Genomic DNA, 26,782 nt, shown 5'->3' with positions numbered 1-26,782 from the left:
TATCTCACATGGGTGCGGGGTGTGCAGAGTGCGGGTGCAGATACAGCAATTTCAAAAAAATGTAAATGCAGATGCAGTGAATATATGTATATACGTGTGTGTATATATGTATAACAAATCATTTGTTACATAGCCATTTAACTGCTTAGTAGCCTCATTTATCTATATTTAGATATAAATTTTTGTATTAGATATAGTTTAGTTATGTACACATTTGAAATAATCAGTTTTGGCCCTGTTCAGTTGGCTGAACCCAAAAAAAGCACCAACACCAGTATCAACACAGGTGCGGCAGCCATTTAAAAGCACCCATATGACATAGATCCTACCCTTAGAACAGCCTAACCATACTTGCACCCCACAACTTGAGTTACACTGCTCAGAACAATACGCAAACAAGAAGCCAGTGCTTTTAACAAAGTTCACCGAGGACAATGAATTCGAATTCATGAAGTTCCAAAGATGGGTTCTGGGTAAACAACTGATAAAGTATCCAGCATCTAAGCACGCACACATCTACATTTATGCGTTTGGTTTGAGATGTAAATTTTTGCCAATAGTAGGATCATTTTGCAAAGAATACAAACCGTCATCTTTTGTCTAAGGCAAAAGGCAGGTAAAATGAATATATATCGATCCAGATTCCAGAGAACATTTGATCCTAAAGAGTGTGAACGGGAAAGTCATGCTGATAAAGGAAATCCTAAAGCCAATCCCTGGCATGAAAATAAGATGAATTGCTTCAAGCCTTCAACTATGATAAGCACGGGGGAAGAATTCTCTATTTCAGATTTCTCTTGAAAAAGATTACATTTTTTGGATTCGTTGATATTGGATATTTACTTCAGTACAAAGATGAATTGTTCACGAGGGCTAACTCATACTACATCCCTTTAACAGCCATTCATTAAGACAGACAGCTTTATGAGAAGACAAAAAGATTGCCAGAAATATCAGTTTCTTACCTGATTTGATGTTGTCACTGAAACAAATCTCAGGATACTGTTCTTCCATAACATACAGATGCAATGTAAAGATTTTTGGACCATTTCTCCTGGAACAATTAAGAATATAAATACAAGCACCATGTTGAAACACCAAAACTTAGAATCTCAAAGCCACCATACCTTGACATGAATACCAGGAAAAGCTGTAGTTCGCAAGGTTTCTTGGGTCTCATCTGCTATTCTCTTTTTTGGGATGCTTAGAATAAATGCAGACTGATCAGATGTTGCTGCAGTTGCTGTTATCCGATAGCCACTCTCCCATCTTCTATGAATTCCCTCGCTAGGGTATAGGAAGTCAAGCTCGACAACCTGAAACTCAAGAAACAGAATAAGTGAACATTTATTTACCTTCCATCTGGGCGGCTAGGGAACTGGCAAAAATATACCTGATCAGAATAACCAGCACTACGAGACATGACAACAGCCCAGCGGTTTCCAGCAGTTGTCATGGAAGTTACAAAGAATCCCTCTTTCCATTTCTTGCTGATCCATTTGAAAGGAAAAGAGTCACTAACTTTGTAGGATTGTTGAGTGTACGATGTTCCTACAACAGGAAAAGTAGCGGACTATTAGCATAACAAGCATTGCATTTATCACCTTGCACAAAGCAACCACATGCTTTCCATTTCCTGATAATGAAGGAAACCAGCAAGTTCTTGCAGTGCAGGACCTACCAAGGTAACCTCTCTCTCTCTCTCTCTCTCTCTCTCTCTTGCCAGAGTTCCTGCATTATTGCCAAATGGCAAACGATGCACAACCTAGGTATTGAAACCAGACCAACAACTTGGAGTTTCAAGTCAACCTACTTAGTAAGATGTAAGAGCCCTTCTGACCGACAGTTAGAACTTTTTATTAGCTTACCAGTTTATGTATGGTAGCTTACTTTTGTAAAAACTTATTTCACATGGCCATCATCCACTCCTGTACCATTTACTGCAGTTGGTTACAAAGCCAATGTTTCCATGGGTGCAGCACTAGCACTCTCACAGAAAAGAGTATGGTAAAGATTTTCTTCAAGTTCAATCGATTCAAGCAACAAGATTTGACTAGCAAGAGAATTTGGGTCACAAAAACATAAGGCACCACAAAACCCTAATGAGAAGGTATTTTTCATCATAGAACCATGTAAAAACCAAGATGACTGAAAGCTTTTATCAGGAACGAGGAGGCACATCAAGTTCTGCAGACTTTTGGATGGTAGATCCTGGGTATGCATAACAGGCTTCAGGAAACACGAGAGGCACATCTTATATAAACAAGTGATGCAGAAATTTTTTATGCAGCTTTCCTTTCCAGGATGTGGATTTAGTTTTCTTGTCAAAAGCTTGTTAACGGGTCAAGAAAAAATTGTTAATCCAATATGTCCAATAAAACTGGCAAGGCAATTGTTGAAAGCATGTTGATATCTTTCTTCGTATAATGCAAATGACTTTGGACTCTTAAACAATCCAGTCCACATCGATGTTCTTCGTTTAATAAAAGGTCCCTTCATTTGGGAAGACATTGATTTCATTGTTCTTATAGATTGGTAACTCGTCTACATACACAGGCACTGGTTTTAAGCAAACAATGGGAGGTTAAGAAATTTCAAAAAGGCAAGAGAACACTTGTAAACTAAGTTGGCATTTGAGAGCTTCACAAACTCACAAAGGTACAATGCCGAGTCAGAAAAGCACAACTAGATGATAAAATAAAAGGCATTTAACAATTAAATGCTTAACACAAACAGCACAACTAGATAATAAAAATGTATAGCATTTAAGAAATAAATGCTTAACATCAACATAGAACCAACTCAGAGCACTAGTTCCTTAACAAAAACATAAAATACAGAAAAAAATAAGACACAAGAAAGACTCTACATATACACACATATAGATATACATACATACATATTATATATATATATATATATATATATATATATATATAACAACAATAATGACGATAATTACCAAGAGGGTAGCTTTACAAAACACTTTATTCTCAAAAATGGACAGTTCTCTGCATACAAGGACATTGATCATTGATCATCCCATTTTGATATCTCCTCTGACAAGAGAATGTCAATTTATGACGACAATCAACAAAATGGTTGATTTCTGACTAAATTTGTGTTCTAATAAAGGGAAATGTGATATTTCAAGCAAAATTTATCATTCCGCACGCATATATGTTCATCAGTCAGTGCATACAAACTAACAAAAGAATTACAGAATAAGAAAAATGGATCCGGGTTCAGCATTCATGCTAACCTTTTGACATCACAACCAAGGAATAGCCATTGTTAGCACCTGCTATTGCACTGATGTAGTAGTTTTTTTCCCATTGTTCCATAATCCATTCCTGTTAAGAAAATAATCAGAACATTAAGTAGCTAACACTAAAAATACTGATTGTAAAAAATGAATTCTACAATAACCATAAAAACCTTGTTCAAGAATAGAGCTGACAGCTCATAAACTTGAGAAGAAAAGTTTGTTCCTGCATCCATTATAATGGCCCACAAATTGGATGAAGAAGCTACACAGCTAATAAGCAAGCCATCCACGTTTCCTTTCTCTACATGCTGATGAAGCCTTGAATCAGCAACATTATAGTGATACCTGCATTAGACAATAAGATACATCATTCGACTTGCATATAAGGCTGTTAACAAATAAAGCATACCAAGTTTCATGTCTCATCTAAGTCATGAGAAGTCACCATAAGAGTCTAAATAACACAGACAAGCCAAAAAAAGCATCGATGGGTGCAGGTGCTTCTACTTAGTGCCTTCAATGCAGCCCCTGGCTTCGCAAATGTGAGTGGTATAATCAGCCGAACCAGACTACTTTCTAAAACAGGTGCACAACTGACTCAAGTTAAAAGCAAGCCAAGTGCATTCAAAAGTTGATGTGGCCCATTTTCATCTTTTGTTAAATAGAATACGATGTTGGGTCAGAGGTTGACTCCCTCAAAATTTTTAGCCTCCTTACTTGGTGTCTCCTCTCTATCTTGCTCTCTGAATGACTTCCACCAGCTCTGGTCCACAAATTTAAACACATTTAAATACATGTGCGAATACAAAATTGATTATGAATGTGTATAACACATGCATAAAGGAGCAAGTCCCAGGTACCAGCAGCCCTCCATGCTACTGAGCTTCGCAAGTGCCTGACCTGCCCAACTTCCTTAGCCAAAGGTGGAAATGAAATAAGCAGACCACGAGAATGATTTTTTATAGAAACTGATGATAGCCAGGCTGAGACCAGCACGTTATTTGTCTGTCCAGAGTCTGTCCAGAGTCTTCACAAACAGGTCACTTGATAACCTCATGGTCCAAGGCTTTCCTATTTCAGACTTTAGACCACACCAGGCGGCTTAGATATCCTGAGCAAAATGTTTTTTCCAAGCCCTTAAAATTGAAATTGCCTTATCCAGTTACTTTGAGTTATGGTTACACCACATGCATTTAGACCTAGACCCAACGCACTAGAGTTCAATTGGGATCCCATTTTAAATCAGATCTAAGTTCATCTAATCACATGTCCAATGAGAGCCGGGTCTTGTGTACTCAACAAACCTCATCAAATGAAATCTCAGATCAAGAGAAGCCTAGGTACATCAAGGACTCGATCAAAACAGATCCAGATCAAATCTCGCCTGAGTATGAGGAAATCCAGGCCCATTTGGTTGGCAGGCCTACTTAGATAATATTTGATCTAGGTTTATATTTACCCAAGTATGATATGAAAAAGATTTATTTGGACAGTCCTAGCTAGACTTTCCAAGATTTAACTAGTCTTACATCCTTTCAGCAACAAATAAAACCAGACTTGGTTCCATGCAGGTCTGTAGTAGCGAAGTAAACTGGTCAGACTCGGGTCACATCTACTGCTTGCCAAATCAATCTGAATGGATCCAACCAAACCAAAAGTCAGATTAAGGCTTCTTTCAGTTCTAATATCCAAACATTAAACTTAATCTGGCTCCAAATAATAAGATTGGATCCAACCAAGAACCTCACATATAAGTATGTCCATTAGGGAAAGAAGAACAAAAACATGCTCATTCTTCCAACAGAATTCAGGAAACGGCACATTAGCTCTGATAAAGGGTGTCAAATCCTCTAAGCAATGCATTCAGGTCTAAGTACACATCTTTGCATACAACAATCTGATCAGATTTGAATTTTTAACTGTATCCCCGTTTGTATCCAAGATAAACAAAAATTTAACTGAAATTGGGTTCCTCTTTTCTACACCAAGTGCCAAGTTAAACAGTTTTTGTGTCAGTTGGATATTCAACCCAAACCCGAACCACTATTATCGCTATCAGGCACTTATCCAAACAAACATGATTTGAGCAAACCTAATCAATTGGGGCTGCAAAATTCTGGAAGAGCTGAATACATGAAGATTGAATCTTGTGCAGCCAAAAATGAAAAAAAATATTATACCATATTTGACATATTTGCAATCATACTAGTGAATCTGAAACAGATCCATGTCTGGTCCAGGTAATATGTTCACTCAGAGTTGAGTCATAAAGTAGATCAGACATGGTTCACACAAATTCACGATACATTCACACATACAGAAGCAATACAAGAGGAAGAGCCCATTGCAAGACGTGAGGCAAAGGCCTGCTGAGAAAAGCATGGTCCAAGGCCCCTCACTCTCCATCCTTGGACCATGAACCAAAGAAAAAAGGAGAAATATTTATGATCAACCTTGAGAAAGTCTTCTGAGTGCACTTGCACCCATTCATAATGTCTATTGCTTCCAAGGCCAAATGAATTTTGGGACAAAAACACATACATCCACTAGAAGCACTCTTAACTCACCAACTTTTTCTTAGCTGTACTTGACTGCCATCTAATACATAATGTGGAAGAAAGCCCGTATAGATAGAGACAGTACAAATAGAGAAGTGTTAATCAAGGTAATATAAATGCAGAAGGTTTTCCATTTTACCAATTTTATGATGACCAGCAAGTACAGTCTACTAAGAAAAATTATATTGCCGCATAAATGATTGCCACTGATGCCAATAGAGCTATTTATGAAGGAAAAAAGGACTATAACTAATCATGAAACTTAAAATGCTCACATTGCAAAAAATCACTTAAAAAAATTGATGGCATTAATGTTAGAATGGTTGGAATGTGAAGCCTGATCCATAATTAATAGGCTTGTAAGGGCGTTCATATAATTTTTTTGCGGGTTTGCCCTAATCACCTTGTTTATGAGGGGTGGTTCTTGTATTCTTTGATTCTTCTATGGCGGTGAAAAAAACTTTGTATGGCCCTGGACATAAGATAACCCTGTCTCTGAACTACGTAAATCCTTGTCTTCTTCGGTTTTCTTCTCTTGGTGTGTTAAGAGAGAGAGTGAGAGAGCATTGTTCCCTAACATGAATTTTGACAACGTGCTCCTGAGATGAATAACATGTTTTCCTTGCTCGGGAAAGGAAACATGCTTCAATTCAGCAGGAAAATGTTCCGAGAAACTTGACCAGCTCTTTTGCCAAATCATGGAATTAAAAGACATCTAATCAACAATCTAAGCTAACGCAAACATTAATACTTTTAGTAACCTAACACTTTTCAATGCACATGACTAGCATGCAGCAGCAGAAAATATTTATCATAACCAGCAATCAAAAAAACCATCTTTCATGCCACAGATGTAAAATGGAAAGGAAAAAGAAAAAGAAAAATACTTATTCTCGGCTCCTTTTAGTGAGTTGATTTATATTACCTTCAGTTTTCCAATTTTTGAGTTATAGGAATTCCAAAGGCACAATGCTACACCACTTATCTAGTTGAGAGCAAGGAATAGAACTTCCCAATCATAACTAAAATGTCCATTACATACCTTTGTTTCATAGCACGGCGAGCATTGTAAACTGAGATCCATTGAGTGGCTGGTGTGCCTAAGCGTGTTTTCTTTTTTGGCTGGTCATCATCCTCTAGTTCAACAACTAGACGGCTCCTTTTCTGCCCTATCTATGTTCATGAAAGCATAGAAAGAATAAACGTAAAGAAAGATAAGGATATCTAAGGAATCTTGAACATAATAGCTTTGCCTATAATTGCACTTTGCAGACCGTACACATTGAAGCCAAAAAATGATGCATTCCTTGATCATTTCACCACTCACCATAGATTGAGTAAAAGCACCAATGCACAACTATTTAATAGTTGTTACTGCTAACAGCAGAATTTACCAGATAAGCAGTCTGTGACCAACAAGCTTGTCAAGTGGGACACAGTCCAGAGGTAGCATACCAGGGTCACAGTGACCCTCCTATAAAAACTGGATATGGATCATTTCAATCTTTAAAATATCTGGTGATGTTGTACATGTAAGACAGTGCATCTTATGAGTCAGATATTCCATACTGTGTATGAACATTGTAGAACTGAAGCAGGGTCACAGTGACCCTCCTATAAAATGTCACCTTTATGCTTTATGTGCGCCAGCATGTTAGCAAGTTAGGACTAGTCAAAATCAACTTATAAAACAGCAAAATATGGTTAATGCATTGAATTTAAACCAGATGATAGACTTCTCATTGTAGAACTGAAGCTGACCACTAAAAAATATACATGAAACAGAAAATAACCAAAATAATACCTACTTTGAAATATGTGCATTCTAAACTGGACCTATGGTAGATGGCAACTGAATATGAACAAATTTGAAAGACTGTAAAAGACACCTACACGACTCTGACTTAAGCTGTCTAATGCATACATTAGCAGAACTCAAATCACACCTACAATCCTAGCTCAATCAATTCAGGTAAAAGATAGACCTTGTAAGCAAACTAATTTCTGCACGAATTGTAATTTTCTAAGATACTTATAGCAAAAATTCTCTGTTTTCAACAGAACTTTTGCAACCACTGGATCAATCAGACTCCCTCCAATAAAATTAAGCTAAACTCAAGGGATAACAGGTCTTGGGAAGCAAAACAAATCAAGTATCAGAGGATAAAGTCACCCAAACTTTCAAATGGACTAGGCACCAGAACGCCCAGTCCAGCCTAGGCGCCACTAAGAGTGCCTAGGTGACAGCCTAGGCGCCAAACCCACACCCCACACCTAAATGACTGACTTAGGCCCATCACTTAGGCGTGAGATGTGGACTGATGGCTAGTTCACACTAGGCGACGCCTTAACAACTAAGCTTATCATCAATGAGCAGACAAAAAGAATGTGTTGAACTGTTGCCTAGAATGGATTTAAAGTTAAACCAAAGTCGACCCATTGTCTATAAACTGACTCTTCAATGAATGCCTCCGGGATGACATCCTTTTGGATACAATTAGCTGACACTCAAAAGCAGTCATTGCACTACAACTTCCTGGGCTTACCACACAAAAACACAGCCTACACATGCACACTTACAGAGAAAACACAGCCTACACATGCACATCTACTGATATACAGAGAAAACCATAACCAATGTCTACATATAGGCATGGTTCCAAGCACGTACACAAGGAGTGACGTAAGCAACCATGCATCAGCACAGGTACAAAGTTGGACTCATGCCACCCACCTATTCATGAAGCAAACCATAGTTATGTGTGTGCGTAGTTTGTTTTCTTTTTATCTTCCCCACCATGTCATGAATATCAGCATATATGTCAGAATGATAAAAGAACTGACCCTAAGAGCTCCATCAGTCCTGATAGGTCTCAATGATGCATCTGATCCAATAATCTGCTCAAAAGGTGATATCAGCTTTTGGTAGTTTGGCTCTTCATCGAATTTCATATTTGTCACCATCTCAAGAAATTGCTTAAATGGGAAAGGACAAAAACAGCAAAGCATCTCCGGTGAGGTGGCCATCTTTTTCTTACAAACAAGAAAACTTTTGTTATCACCCTGCAGTTTTAGAGGCAAAAGGGAGAAAATGAAGTCAGCAAAGAAATAAGGTAAATATCTAAAATAGATATAAGTGGTTATCTTACCATATAACCTTGCCAAGGCAGCCTTCCTTTTAGAAGAAAAATTAGTGTATATGCTAATGATTCAAGGTCATCTCTTCTACTGCCTGTCCTACCTAAATGAGCATGAACACTTGCATACCTTATTGTCCCCCTGCAAATTTCAATTTATGTCAATTGTCTCACTCCCGAGAAACCATAAAAACTGAAGACCAACATACACACCTAAAAACATCAGGCCTTTGATCATAGTCAACATGATGACCAGATGATGTATCCTTCCATCTTGATGCTAAAGAAGAAATAAGTTGAATTAAGTGGCAAAACACTCAAAGAAAATAGGCAATTCTCTATTATAAAGTATCTTCAGATGCAAATGTATATTGGTTTTAGCTAGTCCATAGAAATATAAGGCATTAGCAAAAGTCAAGATGATTAACATACCCAATCCAAGATCAACCAGAAATAGCTTCTTTTCATCAGCTGTCCCAGGCTGACCAAGTAGAAAATTTTCTGGTTTAACATCTCCATGCACAAAGCTGCATGGCAGACAGAACAATTAGAAACTAACAAAACAATGTTGCACAACTAAATAGCAAGAAAAGAAGGCCATCAAATTCTTCCATGGCCTCCATGAAGAAACACGACCAGAACATACCCTTTCAAGTGAAGCTTCTCTAATATAGATATTGCCTCAACAGCTATGCACGCAACCATCTCAGTTGACATCCTAAACAAATATTAGCAAACCTTCAGAATGCAAAAACTGCACAAGACAATAAAGGAAAAGCTAGAGACAAAACAGATGCATCCATACGCCTGATTAGAAGAATTCCAGACGTCCCAGAGGCTGGGACCAAGCATGTCCATGACCTGCAGAAAGCCTAATTTGTCAAAACTGGAAAGTTGGGCAAAAGTCGGTCAAGGCCTTATTAAGAAGGATTATTTGGTTCAAGTTGGTTAACCAAACTAAAATCAATAAAAGATATGACAACACAACATGAAGGCCAAAAGTAAAAAAAGACATACAAATGTCATCAAGGATCAAATAAACTATATACATATGTATACATATGCATACAAATATATATGTTTTTTCTGTATACCTATTTGTATGTATGTTTAACAGATATACATATCTCCGTAAAATATAAATGTGTAACTCAAAACTTTCTGAAAGGGAAATTTATCTTCTCAACAAAAAGCTAAGAAAAGTAAAAAGAAAATATGAAACTGACCCAAAGGCCAAAAGTAAGGTTTCACACGAGCCGAGTCGGGCTTGAGTTGGGCCAGCTCGAGCTTGATTTGACTCAAAAAACTCGAGCTCAAACTCGATTTGAACTTGAATCCAGCTCGACAAAACAAGCTCGAGCTCGACTTGACAATACAATGTCAAGCTCCAACTCGACTTATTTAACTCGTTTATGTTAAGCATGTCTCATTTCTTGTAACTTGTTTAACTCGATTAACTTGTTTAGTTGCTACTCATTTAATTATTTTTTCCTTATAGTTCAATATTCATTGTGTAGTTGAGCCAAGTTGAGTTCTTACAACTCAAATTGGGGTTGTTTAACATTTTGAGCATACAAATGAACTTGAGCTCGACTCATTTATAAACGAGTCGAGTTCGAGTCAAGCTTGAGCTGGCTCGACTCTTCGTGCAGCCCTACCCAAAAGGCCTACTAATAATTCATGGCCTAGCAGCAAGTAGTCAACCTAGTCGGCCAGCTATTCCGTGGTCTCATCTCAGCTATGCCATCGTCCCATGGCCCTACAGACTATGTGGCCACAGACTAGTCGGCTGCTAAGTGCTAAGTCACATGGGTGCAAGTACAAATCCAGGTACAGGTATGACGATGCGGGTATAGGCACAATAATTTTAGAAGATCACTGGCAGTCCAGCCGACCCATGAGCACGACAGGAATGGGCTTCCAAAAAGCCAGTCCATGCCGGAGTCATCATAGAATAAAGGGGATACCCTAATGATGTTGGCAAAGCCAACTTCTTGGGTCACGGATGGAGAAAAGAGGTCGTGGAGACTCAAGATGGGTTGCAGCATAACAAAGAGCATCATTCCATATAGGGACAGATGGGTACAAACGGATCTCTCTGGCCAATCGGTCAAATGCCCCAATTTTGTTTGCGTTAGCCACCCCCGCACCATGGACCAGAGAAGGAATGTGATTATAGGGTGCAAGGAATGTCACTATAGGGCACTATAGGGTTGGTTTTGGAATTGATGGGGTCCTGGTTCGTCCTAACTGGAAGATGAAACTTATGATTGTATCTCAAATCATGTCATTTCATAGTCCGTATGCAGCTCACAAATATAACAAACACAGCAGAATTTGCTTAAAAAATAAAAAATAAAAAATTTGTTAAAAACGTAAAATGTACACACGACACAGGTGTGTCCCTGTACCCACACCTTCATACTAGCACTAGTCCCCAGGGTTTCCAAAGTAACCACGTGACTTAGGTCAGCTGGCTACCTACTAGCCAGTGAGAAAAGCATTATAAACTGTGAAAGCAATCAAGAACATGAACAATTTCCCAATCCAATGACCACACTAGCATTAGCTCAATTTATGCACTTTGATATACTTTTTCTTTCCTGGAGTTCACAATGAAAAAACATTGCTAATGTTCATTGATTTCTTATCAAGCTAACTTTCCCCTCGTCACACCCAAAAGTAACTTATCAATCATAATATGGCTTTGTCTGCATAGAGTAAGCCATTGACAGGGCTGTCAAGCTCTGGATATGAGACACCATGCAGTATGCACATCCACTCTATGTTGCTTATGCAGGTTCTAGCATTCGTCAACACTGGAAGATCATCAGAAAATAACTTACCATAACATAGTAATCCCCTTGCCGCCCTTTATGATGGACCAAAGGCAATCCATAACAGCCATTAAGAGTGCTGGAAGAATAAAAAAACAAAAGGTAAATTTCATAATAGTCCGAGAAAGAGAGAAGAAAACAAAAAAAAGAGGAAAGCTTCCAGACAAACTTTTGTCTACAAATGAACAATACCAATGCTTCAATAAGGAAGAACTATGTAAGTTAGAAAAATTAATCTACCTGTACACTTGCCACTCATAAGGAGGACCGTAGTTACAACCCTTACTCTTGCAATGCTCAAACTTCAAAGCAACCTTTTAATAATCAATAGTGAGTCAATACATGAACATATAATCGGTGGATGAAAGAACTGCTTAGTTCAAACTTCAAAATTCCATTCCAAAGCTTACCTCCTGGGCCTCGGATCCTGTTCTATCTGTCCCAACACTTACCCTTCTGCCAACATAAACTTGACCAAAGCCACCTTTTCCTAACTTTCTTTCTATCTTATAAACGGGTGAGTTTCCAAATTGCACCTGAAGTGAAAACAATGAAATTTTCATAAAGAACAGATAAAACATGAAGATAAGCCAAAAGCAAAGCGAGTTGATACTGTTCTGCTGTCTTCCATGTTCATCATCTTGCATGATGTATGGTAAGTTCTTAGACTATTAATCATGTAAAATGATGTCATATGAAGACATGAGAAAGAAAATTGCCTTTGTTGGATGGCAGTGGCAGAGCCAAAAATTTCTCACTGGAAGGCACTAACACATAGCAATCATATTTTATACCCTACAAAAATCTTAAACCCTTCAAATAAATAGTAAAGTGGCTGATCGGCATCAATATGTAAATAAGCAAATGGCCATGGAAAACTAATATGTAAGTAAGCATTTTGTGTGTATCCGTACGTGCAATTGCCCACACAATCACACATGCGCCTTCATCACTGTTGGTTAGACAAATGGTTTTGAAGTTGTAATTGGATAAGCAAATGCACAGCAGCATGTAGGTGCTTTGAGAATGAGGAGCAGACCAAACTATCCAAGGAGGTGGACTTTTTTAGAGTGAGAAGCACACCAAACCATCCACCATGGAGGTCGGGATTTCAAATTCCAGAGGAAAAAAGTTCAATGACAGAAAATTTCACACACATGGAATAACCTAATAAAGTAATAATCTAAAAAATCTTAAAATAAATGAACCTACCATATCCCTCTACAACTAATTGGTTATAGGAATGTTATATTTACTTTAGTATAACCTTAAGCAGCTGTTGGAAAGCAAGCAACCACCAGATCCATAATCCAGTTATGCCATAAAATCCAATACCAAGGCTTTGGCCAATGGAATTTACCACCCAAGCCAGGGCCAAGGTGCAACAGTCTCATCTAGTGTTCAGCCAATAAAGAAACATTTGAATTCAAACAATCCACGAGTTTTGAATTCAAAGAAATTCCATTTTATATCATTGTCAGAAACAAAGAGAGATACTTCCATCAATTTTATTGACCAGAAAGTAGATTCTCTGATAAAATCAATTACTGCTTCATTTCCTATAAATCATGACATTGCTGTAACTGTTTATGATTTACCTAATTCTCCAGAAGATAAACAATAGGAAGGTTGCAGATAATGACTGATAGCAGTAAACTAATTTCATACCCTTTCAGGTAATGGGGCTGTGCTTCCTTCCTCCTCAGCTACTAACTTATCTGCACTACGTTCTTCCATTTTCTGATCCAAACCAACTCCTTGGACGCGATCAGCTTGACCAGGAAAATCCTCGTCCTGGTTGGCCAATTTAACTCCCCTTCCCCGACCAGCAGCTCTTTGTCTTGTGCCAATGTTTTTCGCCGAAGGAATCTTTCCTAAACCTGGGGAACTAGCATCACAATTTTTCCCTCTTCCAGCTGTCCGTCTAGTAGGTTTGTTTGCTGCAGGAACAGAAGAAGGATCAAGAGCACCCAAAACTGGAATTGGTTCACCGAGTCCTTTCTGTCTCATTACAGGCTTCCTCGCTCCACTTCGCAGTCTAGGCGTCATGTCCCCATGCAAAATTCCACTTCCCCAGTCTGATCCCAGGTACTCAGGCTTCTCAAGGGTATACCAATTTCGTGCTGAACAAACAATAGAACTAGAATCATCAAACAAGAATAACTCCTTCATATGCCAACTCGAATGAACAAGGGCAAGCTACAAGAACGAGCTATTGAAATGCATCAACACCTTAGTATGATAGCCTTGATATAAGTTATAGCTAAAAATCCCGAACAAAATCTGTTATTGGTCATGGATAAACAGAAAACATTACAAAAAAAGAAAAAAGATTGATTGTCCTTAACTGCCAGAAAAGCCACGACGGCAAGATTACAGATGTTTACGAACACTTGGAACTCATTGTAACGATTTTGCATTAAGATCATTATAGTTAACATAAGAAGCAAAAGCAGAATACTGAACCACTATCAATTTTAGATGTTTAATCCAAATCAACAACGGTTTCAGGCTTTCAGCAGAGGAGAAAAAGAAAAAAACACTCCTACGAGGAATAATATTTTAAGATATTGCAACCAACATCCACAACAAAGAGCTGCTAACGAGCAACAAACAAAGGGAAAGAACGCTCATAGACTTAAATTTTATTGTCACATGAGGTATGCAGTAAAACGGTAATCAACAAGCAGCTAAATCAAATGAACTCGTAAAAGATTTTTCGTTTGCTTCTAAAGGATTGTCCCCAAATCATGATTCAGTCTGCAAAACAAAACCACATCGAACACGTGAATGTCACACATAGAACCAACAGAATACCAAACATCCATAACCCACCTAGGAAAAAAAGCCAACAACCATCAAAGAGGATCAAAAAACTCCTTTTTATCATTCATGATATAGTCAGAAAGGAGCAAAGAACGACACTGAAAAAACAAATAGATGATCTTCTTTGTCTCCTTCTGGTCCTTCGCACCAAGCTCTTCTAACGACCCACGAAACAGACATCAAAATTTGTAAAAGTTAATCATCCAATACACCAAATTCAACATCAAAGCGGTAATAATTGACAAAAAAAGTTATTGTTTGACGCAATTATTGATCGATAAAACAACAGAAATAGATCGAACTTAACGCCCAGACATACGTTGGATCGATAAGCACCTCCAAAGAAGGCAACTGATGAGATGGGTGAACCGTATGAAAAACAGTTGTGACGATCGGAAGCCTTTTGCGCTACGGGCTCTTAGAGAAACACACCAGTGACGGACATAGAGGGAAAGAATGAGAATACAAGGGAATATGCGTATAAATGATGATCGCTAGGGGAAGGGGATGGGAGGAAGATAATTTCTTTATGCAATGGAGATTTAGGGAGGCAAGGTAAAGGCGGTGGCTTGTAAGCCTGCAGTAATCTGCAGAGAGAGGGGGGGAGGAGATAGGATAGATTGGACGATGAAATAGAAAGGCACAAAAAAGTGAGGCACTTATACCTTTCCCCAAGTGTCCCCACAAACGCGGGAGCGTGGAGCAGTCCTTCCTGAGATCAACGGATGGATGGTTGAATCCAGATCTCTCCCTCTTTTCTCTACGCTTTTACGAATCGAAATCTTTTGCATTCGTACAAACCCAAACCAGGCGGAGCACCACAATCTTACGCATGTTTGTCTCTGGAAAATTTTAGATGCTCGTTGATTTAACCACGAGTTCTTGAACGCTTGCTTGTAAAAACAACGAGATCGTTTATCCTAGAAAGAAAATATCGCAGTAACACTTCGTTTTAACCGCTTACATGGGTTTGATTAGAATAACAAGTACACAAAACTCCTTATATGGGCTAATATGAACTGATTTATAAGATATTTTGCTTAGCTTCATTGATGGTTTATGGGAGGTCACATGTTCACTCGTTGTGTGATATTATTTACAAATCCATGAGCAAGCTGTTATTTACTTTCTTTAGAAAATAAACTTTATGCTTTCTGTGAATTATCGAACAAATGTAACAAATGATTCTTAATCATTTTATGGTTCTTCTATTTACATTAAATTTGTCAATTTTAAGATCATCATTTGCTTTCTTTATAATGAAGAGACAAACATACATAAAAGCTAACTTCATTTGACTTAAAACAATATATATATATATATATATTGAAATTAATGGATTCTCTCTGTGTCAGAAATGAACCCATTGATTTCAATTAAGCTTAAGCGCCGAGCTGGGTTATTGTCGGGTACCCACTACCCGGCCCTATTCGGGCTCAGAAAATAGGAACCCAGGCTGGCCCGGGTCGGCCCGATAAGTCTCTGTCAACTTGATAATCAGTTTTTTAAATTTTTATTAATTTATATATATATATGTAATATTGTATTATGATTAATTATATTTATATGACTTTTTATTTAAAAATACATATTTAAATTTAATTGGGCCGGGCTTGAGCTTAGGTTTTTCGAGTCAAGCTGGGCCAAGGTTTTGGATGTCAGGCTGGTTCGGGCCCGACTCATTATCAAGCCAGGCCAAACCAGACCAGCTCGATGCCCATGCTTAATTTCTATATATATATATATATATATATATATATATAATTTGATTTGTGCTATTGAAAATGGGGATACCAATTTATGGATTTGACTTTAACTTGGTGACTCAGTTTTAGCGGGCAGAGGAGAACCTGGTTTTGATCAAGGTTACACTGCATCAAATAAACCCTAACTCAGATTAATCCCGTGAGTTTCTTTTGGTTCACAAGTTTGGAAGGCGACAAGTTCTTGCCTTATCAGTATGATATTTACCACAACAATAGGTGTGCATGGATACAATTATACTGTCATTATCTATAAGTTGTCAACTATTAATTGCATTGCTTCTCCTTGATTTCCTTACTTTCAGAAAGTTATCATAGATAATTTTCATGATGTGGGTAGGCTCTAGCTGCCCAAGTTTTACCAATGCATCTCCATGGAAAAAGCTTGGATAACAAATTGGCAATATTAGAACATGAACTCAATGACTTTGTTTCTCATGTACCCAACTCATATTTTTTGTTGATCAAAGTTGGGGGCTTTTTTGATAAAGGTCGTCAACTCCTCGGACCGGTCGACACCCGAAACCCTAGCCCTGGCCTGGCTTGACCATTAAAACCCGAGCCCGAGTCATGCCCAATTAAATTTTTAAAAATACATGTTTTTAATATAAAATAATAGATAAATATAATTAATAGTACTAACATATTATATTTATATATATAACTTAATGAAATAAATATTACAAATTTTATCAAGCCCATCGGCTTATCGGGCCCAACCGGATCCAGCCGACACAATGCCTTTTCTTTTTGGGCCCTAGCAAGGTATCTACGGCGGCCCGGCCCGCTGCTCAACCTTACCATTGACTTGCCAAAGTATGATTGGGACCTAACGCCGTGTTTGGGTGACACCTAAAAACCTGTTTAGGAACCAAACACGGTTTTTCCATCAGTGAAATAAGGTTGTAGGAAAACTCAGTTTCGACTAAAAGTCTAAAAGGCCTTTTCCTCCACCATGTTTAAAAACGAACTTGTTAATTACATGCATTGCGTTTTCTCAGTACCTAAAACAAGAAACCACCTTTTTCTCCCTAAAGTTTGTAACGATTTGACCCTTTTAGCCTTTTAAGTTGTCTCCCGTTACCAGAATTGTGTGTATATAGATAGGAAAATCGATACATCCCATACCAGTTAAGGACAAGAACTAGATGTCTTAAATTAATGCAAAAAGTTATTTTAAACGACATATTATCGTTTTAATGTGTTTATAAATACTCAATACAGAATATGTCTTAGTTCAAGTCGTTTTTCAATAAATCATAAAAAAGTTATTTTAAACAACATATTATCGTTTTAATGTGTTTATATATACTAAATACAGAATACGTCTTAGTTCAAGTTGTTTTTTAATAAATCATTGTTATATTATAAAAAATATAAGTTATTAGAATGTTCGTTTCTTTATTGCTATAGAAGCATGTTAATTTGAGAAATTGACTTATTAACATTCTTAATACAATATATGTACGTTTTGATATATAAAAAAGTATTTCAATGATGAATGTTGAGTGGTCTGAAATCTATAATTACCATACACACACATATATATATATATATTATATACATGCATAAAATTGAATGGTTACTATAGTCTTTTAAAGTCACGCAGCCATTTAATTTGTATTGAGGATTAAGAGAAAATAATGAGGAAAAATTGATGTACATTTTACGTTTTTTTCTCAACCTTTGTTAGTGCACTCACTCTCATATATATATATATATATATATATATATGCACAAACACACATGCTAAGTGAGTGACAAAACCTAAACCTCTTAAATAATTGTTAAAAATATTTTAAGCAGCATGTGGATCCTAATGTGTTCATAAATACCAATTCAACGTAAAATATGTCTCAATTTAAGTTGTTTTAAGAAAAACATTATTTTTGTCTACTATTAAAAAATCGATGTTATAAAAGCCGTTCATTCTTTTTTTTTTTGCCACATAAACATGCTAAACTAAAAAAAAATACTAATTTAGTTAACGATTCACGCCAAAACATTATTGGCATTGGTCATGTCCCATATCTTGGCAAACACTATATGTCATGTGTGCAAAAAATTTACTCTTGATGCTATTGTTTCCCAATAATCTTTACTTGTATTATGCCAATATTGTTTAGAATTATTATATATGAAGGGATGTCTATGTCTAACTTGTTGTTGATGAGCTGAAAATAGCATTTTTTTCCCTTTAATTAATTGCTCAGAATATTCATCCAAGTAGGTTGATTATGCGAGCCAGAAATTTCTAACTAAGGAGCACTAATATTTAATATTTGTAATTTTAAAAAACACCAAGTTATAAATAAATAAAATGTAGTAAGACATTGTACACACAAACAAGGCAATTGCCTGGTCACACATCAACGCCACTGGGGTGGGTGGGGAGGGTTGACTGGTGATTAGCTTTTAGCGCAAAACAAAACAACTGATAGCATTGGCTGAGCCAAAAAAATTATACTTGGCGTGACATTTTTTCAAAAACTTTAATGTTTTTAGGAGACCTACATATATAAACAATTAAATATTTCAAGTCCTGATATAAAGAATAAACATAGTTGGTGGGACTAGTGTGGGCAAACATAGACCTCAGCATCGGGCCGGCCTGGCCGGATAAGACTCGGGCTTGGGTTGGCCCGACGTCCAATACCCGAGCCCGGGTACAAACCAATTAAAAAAAAAAATTGTTTTTTGAATATAAACTACATTTTTAATACTAATATATATATTATCATTGAATAAAAATAATACAAAAACTACAATTCAAAGCCTAAAGAAGACAAATGTTTCACAAGTGGGAGTACTAGTCTCAGGGTTTTATGTTTGCTCGGTGAATCAAAGTTTCATGTCATATGAGTAAAAAAAAAAAAAAAAAAAGCGGTGACGGTGACAATGACATTAACTTCTTTGAATATTGTTTTTTAGTTTTTCGCTTTTAGTAGGCCAAGCAAATCGGGAATTTGCCATATCAAGTTATTGACTTAGTATGGATCATAACATTAATAACGAAGTAAATTTCATGTTCGACTCTAAAACCTAACTTTTTTTTTTTATAAATATGCTATGATTTGGTAATAATAAAGGTCGGGAGCCTACCTCTCAACAATACCTAATTTTAATATGCAATAAGTATTATCTTTCAAGAGCAAGTGTTCTCCATCTGATAGTCCATTATGAAAGATTGTGAGAATTTTATGTGTCAACTTCTGGTTAACAATATAACATCCTTTCAACATACATGGAGACAAATTCCAGAGCAAGTTTTACGTTGGACGTATATGATTTTAGAAAAAATGGGAGTTATACACAATTAGAGGCAAAAGCTGGGGTTCAATGTAAAATTTTAGGTAAAAAAAAAAAAAAACTAGTTCCTAAACCCAAAATCGGAGACGATCCACTTGTCCACGAAATTCGGGTCAGAGGTCGGTTCTGCAGATCCAGTAACTTGTTCCCTCCTCCTTCTTATCTGCGGGAGCCGGAAAAATTTGTTTCAGACTGAAAGAATTCGCCGGGGCTCCGTGTTTCTGGCGGAGCGCTGCTTAGAAGGCAACGCTAGGACAGCACGGAGACAAAGAGGAGGGAAAGGAACGATCCAATTCCTCGCGAGCAAGGCGAAGGAGATGGAAAGGCGTGAGAGGAAGAGGCCTCGACCCACCTGGGACGTCCTCCCTTCTCCCCCTTCTCAGGTCCGCCTCTTATGGTCTATTTAAAGTGAAATTAGGTTTTTTATTGTCACCGCATTTTTGATGATCCCATCTCTCGTTGTTGTGCTGATGGTTTACTTGCCGGAAGTTTAGCAAGCATTGGTTGCTCGGTGGAAGAATTAGGGTTTGCTTATTTTTAGGCGTTAGCATTTCTTTATTACTGTTTGTTTGGATGCTGTCCCTGTTTGTCGAGATAACAAAGCATGCCGAGCTGTGTGGTTAATTAGGGTGTGCGGCAAGTTATGGCTCGTTAGAGTTATTTTCCTCTTTTTGAATACTGTGGGGCTATGGAAAGTGGAGAAGAAGTTTGAAGTGGTTTATTTTCTTTGGTATTGATATGGTTTTGATCTGTGTAGGCTCGTCGGGAAGCTGAGGGTGTCAGCCGTTTGGTAGAGCACGGGGAGAGGGGCAGGGTGGATTGCCGGTTGGCTGTGGCAGATGCGGGCTCTTCCAGGGCATCGCCTCCTATGCGGGATGATGATCGAGAGGGACATTATGTGTTTGATCTTGGAGAGAACTTAACGCCCAGATGTATGCCCCTTGAACCTTTTTTCCCCTTATCTCTTCCGTCCTTTCTTTCTTTCTTGGTCTGGTGGTGAATTTGTGATCTCTGTTTCTTGGCGATGTTGATCCTACACTGAGGACGCACATTAGTCGGGAGCTTAGCCTAGGGAGTGGTAGCGATGAAATATGAGTATTTAATCTACAATGAAGGAACCCCATAGCACGGAATACATAATGGCTGAGTAGGTGGTTGTGGTACAAAAAGTGGAGAAATCGTATGCTTGATTATTTGGCAGAATTTTCTATTAGCATTTATGTACAATTCCAGATAAACAAGGAGTCGTGTAGACATTCGTAGTGGATACGAATGATGAACACCTGTGCCCTGACCCACTCTATGAACGAAGATCAAAGGAGGTAGGGTGTGTCCTCTTCTTTGATGGGCAAACGTCCATGTTATTTTCAACGGTAGCAACACTCAACACTGAGTGACACATGCCCGAGTCGTGACTATGCCATTTGAATCAAGAAATTGGATATTCCACTGCAATAGGAAAGCAAGAAGAGAAGATTCCAGTTTGTTGTCGGGAGGCATATTTTTTTGAGTTTTATCTTGTAAGTACCTGTTGGCTGTTTGGGAAATCGTGTAAAGATTCTAAGAAACACTCGGGTCAGACTTTCAAGGATTGAAAGGGTGTTATCTTGGCTCCTTAAATGGGTTATCCTGAGAATTGTTGTATCATATCCATCCGTTTTCTCTTTTACAAGTTGAACTTTTACAAGGTGAAATGAGGAGAGTTCCTTGAGCATTGAACCGTTGATATGTTCATAGTCTAAACAGTACATGCACCCTCCATTTTCACACATTTTTCCCATGTTGACATGAGAAAGCACAGCAAGACCAGACATCATGACATCATGAAGTATTCATGAACATAGGAAGACATGCATCACAAAATCTGGTGGTTATGAGTCCTGTGACCCATTTTCCTCCACCGACTGAACATTTTAGCTTTAGCTTTATCCATTCATGTGATATAATGTGTCTCATCATTTCGATATAAAGGCGGTTTTCTTCACACTATTGTAGCTATTTGTATTTTTCTTGTTTATGTTTGTGAGACACATGAGTAATTGCACATTTCAAGTTATCATTTAACATTTCATAATTATGTTGCCTTGGAGTTGTTTCTCAAAATTGCAGCTAAGTTAATATCTGTAAGAATCTACCTACATAGCCATGTTCTGGTTCATTAGATACATGCATCTGTCTCCATGCATATGTGGGCTATACACACACACACACAGAGAGATCAAACTTACAGATGTAATGCATATATTTTGTACCAGGAATGAGTCTTCGGTCATAACTGAATATAAGTTTTTATAAGACTTGAAATTTGAGACTCAAGGGCCCATATTATGTCAAATCTTGATAAATTGAAAATACCTTGATCCTATGTTGAAAATATGATTCAATTTCTGATTCTTAGCAATATCTATGCAGTTACATTGCTGCAACTTGCATGCATAGTTTCCACCTCCACAATTCTATGTGTGTCTGTGTGTTTCCAACCAATATTTTTGATTGTCTGGCTGATTTTTGTTTTTCTGACTTCACGTTGATTTTGGATGTCCCAAATCTGTAGGGTTAAAAAATATGAAAAGCCGATGCACAGATCAAGATTTATGAGGGTTTTAAAGTTTAAACTCAATGGTAGATTGAGAATTGGAGGGTCATAAAATCTAGTCGTTGCATAAGATTTTGGCATTCTTTTTCAAACCTAAAGATGTTCATTGTTGAGCTGTTTGATCTCATCCATGAAGTTAGATTGGAAAAAATGGCTGAACTGGTCAGATGTTCATTGAATATTGGTTATCCAAATCCACAAATCCTTTTTGTACAGGTGTTTACACATGTGCATCTAAATGCATTTGTGTGTGTGTGCACACCTGTATGTATGCATTAAGTGCTGTCCTTTTACTGGTTTTTTTTCCTTGTGCATATGATTGTGGTTATGCTAATTTTAGTTTGTATTATTATGGTTGCGAATACCATTACTGGCATCATACAGAACTCCTTTTTAGTCACTTTTGGTTGGTTGATAGATTGCCGAAGTTGTATAGTTGTCTTTATTATCGATGTTTTTGCATGGTTTTTGATGTTTTCTGCTATCTTGCAGATAAAATACTGAGCAAGATTGGTGAAGGTAAATCGCAAGTATTCTGGTTGTTTGAGAAGCTTATTTTAACATGACCCACCCTTTCATTTTTTTTTTTCTGTTGTCCTGGTAATCCTTTGAAGTTTGAATTATAGGCACCTTCGGTCGTGTTCTAGAATGCTGGGATCGTGAAGCACGAGAGTATGTGGCAATCAAGGTAGTGAGAAGCATACGTAAATATCGTGATGCTGCTATGGTGGAAATTGATGTCCTTAACCGGCTTACAAAGAACGATATCACTGGATTACAGTATGTACATTTTAATTGCTTTGGAAATATTATGCGAAATTTTCATTTTGTTATGGCTTCCTGCATTCAAATGCTCATCTCTGCATGTTTGTGGGTTCTTATTGCAGCTGCGTACGAATTCGTAATTGGTTTGATTACCGCAATCATATCTGTATTGTAAGTATTTCATGCTGAAGTGATCTATTAGTTTTTTGCCATTTGCTTGTAAATCAACTTCCTACAGGACATGATAAAGCTTTTGCTTATTTCACCCTGATATTTGTTTTATCAGAGATGCTTTCCCTAGTTTTTTTTTTTTTTGTGTTGGAAACTGGCATTGCAGGCCTGTAATCTTGGCCTCCTTGTTCAAAATTTCTGGTTTTCATTTACTTCTTAATCATGTCTTATATAGTTATTGTTCTTTTCTACAAAATTGTAAGTTCAAAAGTTCTCTGTTTTTCTAATGTCAGATGCAGTATGACTTTTCATTTTTAATTCTAAAAAAACTAAACTATGATTCTAATTTAAATGCTGTGGTTCAAGTTTTTACTGCCATTGACAGAGTGCTGCTAAAAAATAATTTAGTTTTTGGCGGAGTCTGAATTGTGTCAATCCTGTGTGTTATCTTGGGTAATTTCTCTTTGAGACATGTCTATTTAATTTGAAACATATATATGCAGATTATGAGAACTAATTTGAATTTGAGAATTCATGGTTTCAGATGGTGTACATTGTGTGTTTAAAACGTGTTCTTAGATGAGCTTTGATGATGTGATCAGGTGTGTGAAAAGCTTGGGCCCAGCTTATTTGATTTTCTACGGAGAAATAAATACAGCCCCTTTCCTGTTGATCTAGTTCGAGAGTTTGGGCGTCAGCTACTCGAATCTGTTGCATGTGTGTAGATTAGATTCAATTATTATTTTTATTTGTTTTATTTTACTGATCTCCATGATCTTCTTTATTCTGTGGCACCCATGACCATTTCCTTGCAGCTTACTTGATTTTCTTTGGTGTCATCCACAATCATGTTTTAGTTATCTGACCTAATACTAGTGCTTTTTCATGTTATTCAGATATTCATGATCTACACCTAATTCACACCGATCTGAAGCCAGAAAACATACTTCTTGTGTCCTCTGAGTATGTGAAGCTTCCATGCAGAAAGGTATTTCATGTTATAAGTTCTTCAAGACCCCTGCAGTTTTTTCTTTTTTCAGGTATTCAGTAATTTTTATCCAACAAATGGATGTTTGGCAACAGAGGAATTCACAGGGTGAGATGCATTTTAAGTACTTGCCAAAGTCGAGTGCCATAAAGTTGATAGATTTTGGTAGCACAACCTTTGAGAATGAGGCTCATAGCTCTGTTGTTTCAACAAGGCATTACCGTGCACCTGAGGTTATTCTAGGTAAACTGGTTAATTTGATCGGGTGAATGAAAATCAAGTTTATTTATTTGGGTGAGATGGAATAAACTGTCGTAATGTCGTTGTGTTTCAGAAGGTTCAGAAACTAAGTCCTCAAAAGAATATCTTAGAGCTGTTATTAGAAGCGTGTTTGTGCATATCCTGGTCATCGTTGTTGTTTTCACTTCATTAATTTTGTGAACTTGTTTCCTCTCCACCTAGCGGAAAGAGTAGTCTCCTACTTTTGGATTTTACAGTTTTTTCGCTTTTGTTAAAAATTCTTCCAGACATAATGTGACTAACTTGCTGAGACTAGAGGGTGCTTATCATGCATTTTTTAGTTTCCTAGGAAACTGGAATCCTAGGAAGTTGGAAATTCTTGTGATTTTTTTTAGTGGGCTGAGCTTGAAAGAGCTAATATGTTGTTAAACTTAGGGAATGGTGGGTGGGCTTTTTGTTTTTCTGTTTATTTCAGAAGTTATTTTGTGGAGACATTTTCACGTGTTTTTCTCCCAAAAAATAAAAAAGCAGTCTGTTTATCATCTACATAATGCCACTTTGCTATGTCTTGCTTTTAATTCCATGCCTTATAAAGAAGTAAAGAACTAAATGTTTCGCTGCTGCCATGGGCCATTTGATATTGTAAAAGCATTTGGATACATTTGAGCATGACCTTAGTTAATATTTTTGTGACTCTTATAGCTTGTTCTTGCTATTAGGCTTGGGATGGACTTATCCATGTGATATCTGGAGCGTGGGCTGCATACTCGTTGAACTTTGCTCAGTAAGTATAATATGTTCCATTGGCTTGAAATGAAGTCAGTGATTGGGATTGTAGGATCATGAAATTTTAATGTACATGTTTTGAAAGGCTAATTTTTTGCAGGGGGAGACACTGTTTCAAACTCATGAGAATTTGGAGCATTTGGCTATGATGGAGAGAGTTTTGGGTCCCTTGCCTGTGCAGATGGTTAGGAAAGCTAGGTACTTGTCTGAGTATTGTTGTCTAATATTCTTCTCCATGATCGACCTGCTTGCACATCCTTTTTCTAACGGTATAGCTGAGTCTATATTGTTCGTGGGAGTCCAAAGGGGTGTTGGACAACTGGTTTCCTTGTTTGGGTAGTTGAGGTACCATTACCTTCTTTTAGGGGAGTGAAGATGTCTCAGGTTTCAGTCTATTTAGCTGAGCTCTAACTATGTGGTTGCTAAAGTCCTTATAAGGAATTCTGTGCAAGGTTGGAAATGAACGACAAAAGAGCGGAAGGAGTGCAATGCGATCAATGCTACTGATGCTATCTGTGTTTTTTCTTCCCTGTTGTTGACATTTTAGTGTTATGTTTTGCTGTTATAGTCAATCTGCTGAGAAATATTTTCGAAGAGGGACAAGGTTGAACTGGCCAGAGGGAGCAGTTTCTAGAGAGAGCATCCGAGCAGTCAGGAAACTTGACAGACTGAAGGTGAAGTTCATTTCTCCTTAAAGGCAAGCTTTGGCTGTAGTTAACTCCGTGTTCATGCCTATCAAATGTACGTCCTATATTTATTATATTTGACAATGTGAATGAAGCAGCCACCTGTATGCAGCTGAGAATAATTCACAAGTGTTCTGCATTTTCAATGTGGAAATGGGATGCCCAGTGTGAAACCATTGTTTCAGTCTGTCTTATGCTCCTGCTTTCGGACTTGTGCAGAATCTGATATGCCAGCATGTGGATCACTCTGGTGGAGTGCTGACAGACTTATTACAAGGTCTCCTGGCATTTGACCCAGCTGAGCGACTGACAGCTCATGAAGCGCTGAACCATCCGTTCTTTAAGGGCACTACATGAGAAATAATGTGGTGATGGATCTGTGAACAATCACAAATTCAGTGAAAATCACGACGGTCACTCGATCTTGTCGAATCTCTTGATGCAGGCATTTGTTCTGCTGCAACCAGTTGCTCTTGCACAGGTAGTTGGTCATACATATGCATGCATGTGAATTGCTTGTGGCAAGGGTGAGTGAGCTCGGCAACTGTCCAAGATGGCGAGTGAATAATTATTTTTGAAGGCAATCTGCTTAGTCCATTACACTAGACGGCGTTGTGTTGCTAAGGTTGCAGGTAAATTGTATGATGAACGGTTCAGGCAGCGAAAGAACAAAGTGGACTAGCAGAAGCATGATACTGCAGGTGGTTGACATCTTGTTTCCTGTGCAAAAGAAGAAAATTGGCGAAGGAATGCTCTGTAATGTGTACGCACGCCCACCATCTGTTAGCAGGAGAAATTTTGTAACGACGACGATCATATATCTAATTGCTTCTGCGCTTGTCGAATTCAATA

The 26,782-nt window shown here is 37.6% G+C and overlaps 2 protein-coding genes across 5 annotated transcripts; one reads left to right on the top strand and one right to left on the bottom strand.

Annotated features, from left to right (window-relative positions):
• Positions 1-755: 755 nt before the first annotated feature.
• On the bottom strand, positions 756-15,461 carry LOC116256708 (casein kinase 1-like protein HD16). Of its 3 annotated transcripts, none has more exons than XM_031633151.2 (17): positions 15,292-15,461; positions 13,469-13,923; positions 12,211-12,336; positions 12,041-12,114; positions 11,810-11,879; positions 9,769-9,824; positions 9,610-9,681; positions 9,396-9,490; positions 9,177-9,243; positions 8,976-9,105; positions 8,671-8,889; positions 6,869-6,999; positions 3,439-3,613; positions 3,263-3,353; positions 1,394-1,551; positions 1,128-1,316; positions 756-1,054 (listed from the first exon to the last, which is right to left on the bottom strand). In XM_031633151.2, exons 2-17 carry the CDS (start codon positions 13,847-13,849, stop codon positions 995-997), a joined length of 2,094 nt encoding a protein of 697 aa, XP_031489011.1. In that variant the 5' UTR covers positions 13,850-13,923; positions 15,292-15,461; the 3' UTR covers positions 756-994. The 3 variants fall into 3 exon arrangements, with proteins under 3 accessions (XP_031489011.1, XP_031488990.1, XP_031489000.1); XM_031633130.2 differs by lacking the exon at positions 15,292-15,461 and adding an exon at positions 14,946-15,263; XM_031633140.2 differs by lacking the exon at positions 15,292-15,461 and adding an exon at positions 14,963-15,263.
• Positions 15,462-19,869: 4,408 nt separating this feature from the next.
• LOC116257807 (serine/threonine-protein kinase AFC3-like) lies at positions 19,870-26,782 on the top strand. Of its 2 annotated transcripts, XM_031634805.2 has the most exons (12): positions 19,870-20,081; positions 20,456-20,630; positions 22,787-22,813; positions 22,921-23,074; positions 23,182-23,230; positions 23,833-23,947; positions 24,127-24,253; positions 24,316-24,461; positions 25,178-25,242; positions 25,345-25,442; positions 25,813-25,918; positions 26,150-26,782. In XM_031634805.2, the coding sequence occupies exons 1-12, from the start codon at positions 20,016-20,018 to the stop codon at positions 26,285-26,287; spliced, it is 1,266 nt and encodes a 421-aa protein (XP_031490665.1). In that variant the 5' UTR covers positions 19,870-20,015; the 3' UTR covers positions 26,288-26,782. The 2 variants fall into 2 exon arrangements, 1 of the variants encoding a protein (XP_031490665.1); XR_004173476.2 differs by having other exon boundaries at positions 24,127-24,218; positions 24,314-24,461; positions 25,345-25,918; positions 26,150-26,192.

Source organism: Nymphaea colorata, chromosome 1 (assembly GCF_008831285.2).
Source record: "Nymphaea colorata isolate Beijing-Zhang1983 chromosome 1, ASM883128v2, whole genome shotgun sequence".
Lineage (NCBI taxonomy): Eukaryota > Viridiplantae > Streptophyta > Magnoliopsida > Nymphaeales > Nymphaeaceae > Nymphaea > Nymphaea colorata.
This window is presented reverse-complemented; position numbering and strand designations above follow the sequence as displayed.

What these genes read in the sequence shown, in the direction of transcription:
- LOC116256708 (XM_031633151.2), bottom strand. Translation starts at nt 13,849, where the DNA reads ATGACGCCTAGACTGCGAAGTGGAGCGAGGAAGCCTGTAATGAGACAG. An exon ending in CAGCCCCATTACCTGAAAGG is followed by an intron (nt 12,337 to 13,468) that starts GTATGAAATTAG and finishes TTTTCACTTCAG; the next exon opens with GTGCAATTTGGAAACTCACC. An exon ending in GAGAAGCTTCACTTGAAAGG is followed by an intron (nt 9,491 to 9,609) that starts GTATGTTCTGGT and finishes TCTGCCATGCAG; the next exon opens with CTTTGTGCATGGAGATGTTA.
- LOC116257807 (XM_031634805.2), top strand. Translation starts at nt 20,016, where the DNA reads ATGGAAAGGCGTGAGAGGAAGAGGCCTCGACCCACCTGGGACGTCCTC. An exon ending in ACCGCAATCATATCTGTATT is followed by an intron (nt 23,231 to 23,832) that starts GTAAGTATTTCA and finishes TGATGTGATCAG; the next exon opens with GTGTGTGAAAAGCTTGGGCC. An exon ending in GGAAACTTGACAGACTGAAG is followed by an intron (nt 25,919 to 26,149) that starts GTGAAGTTCATT and finishes GGACTTGTGCAG; the next exon opens with AATCTGATATGCCAGCATGT.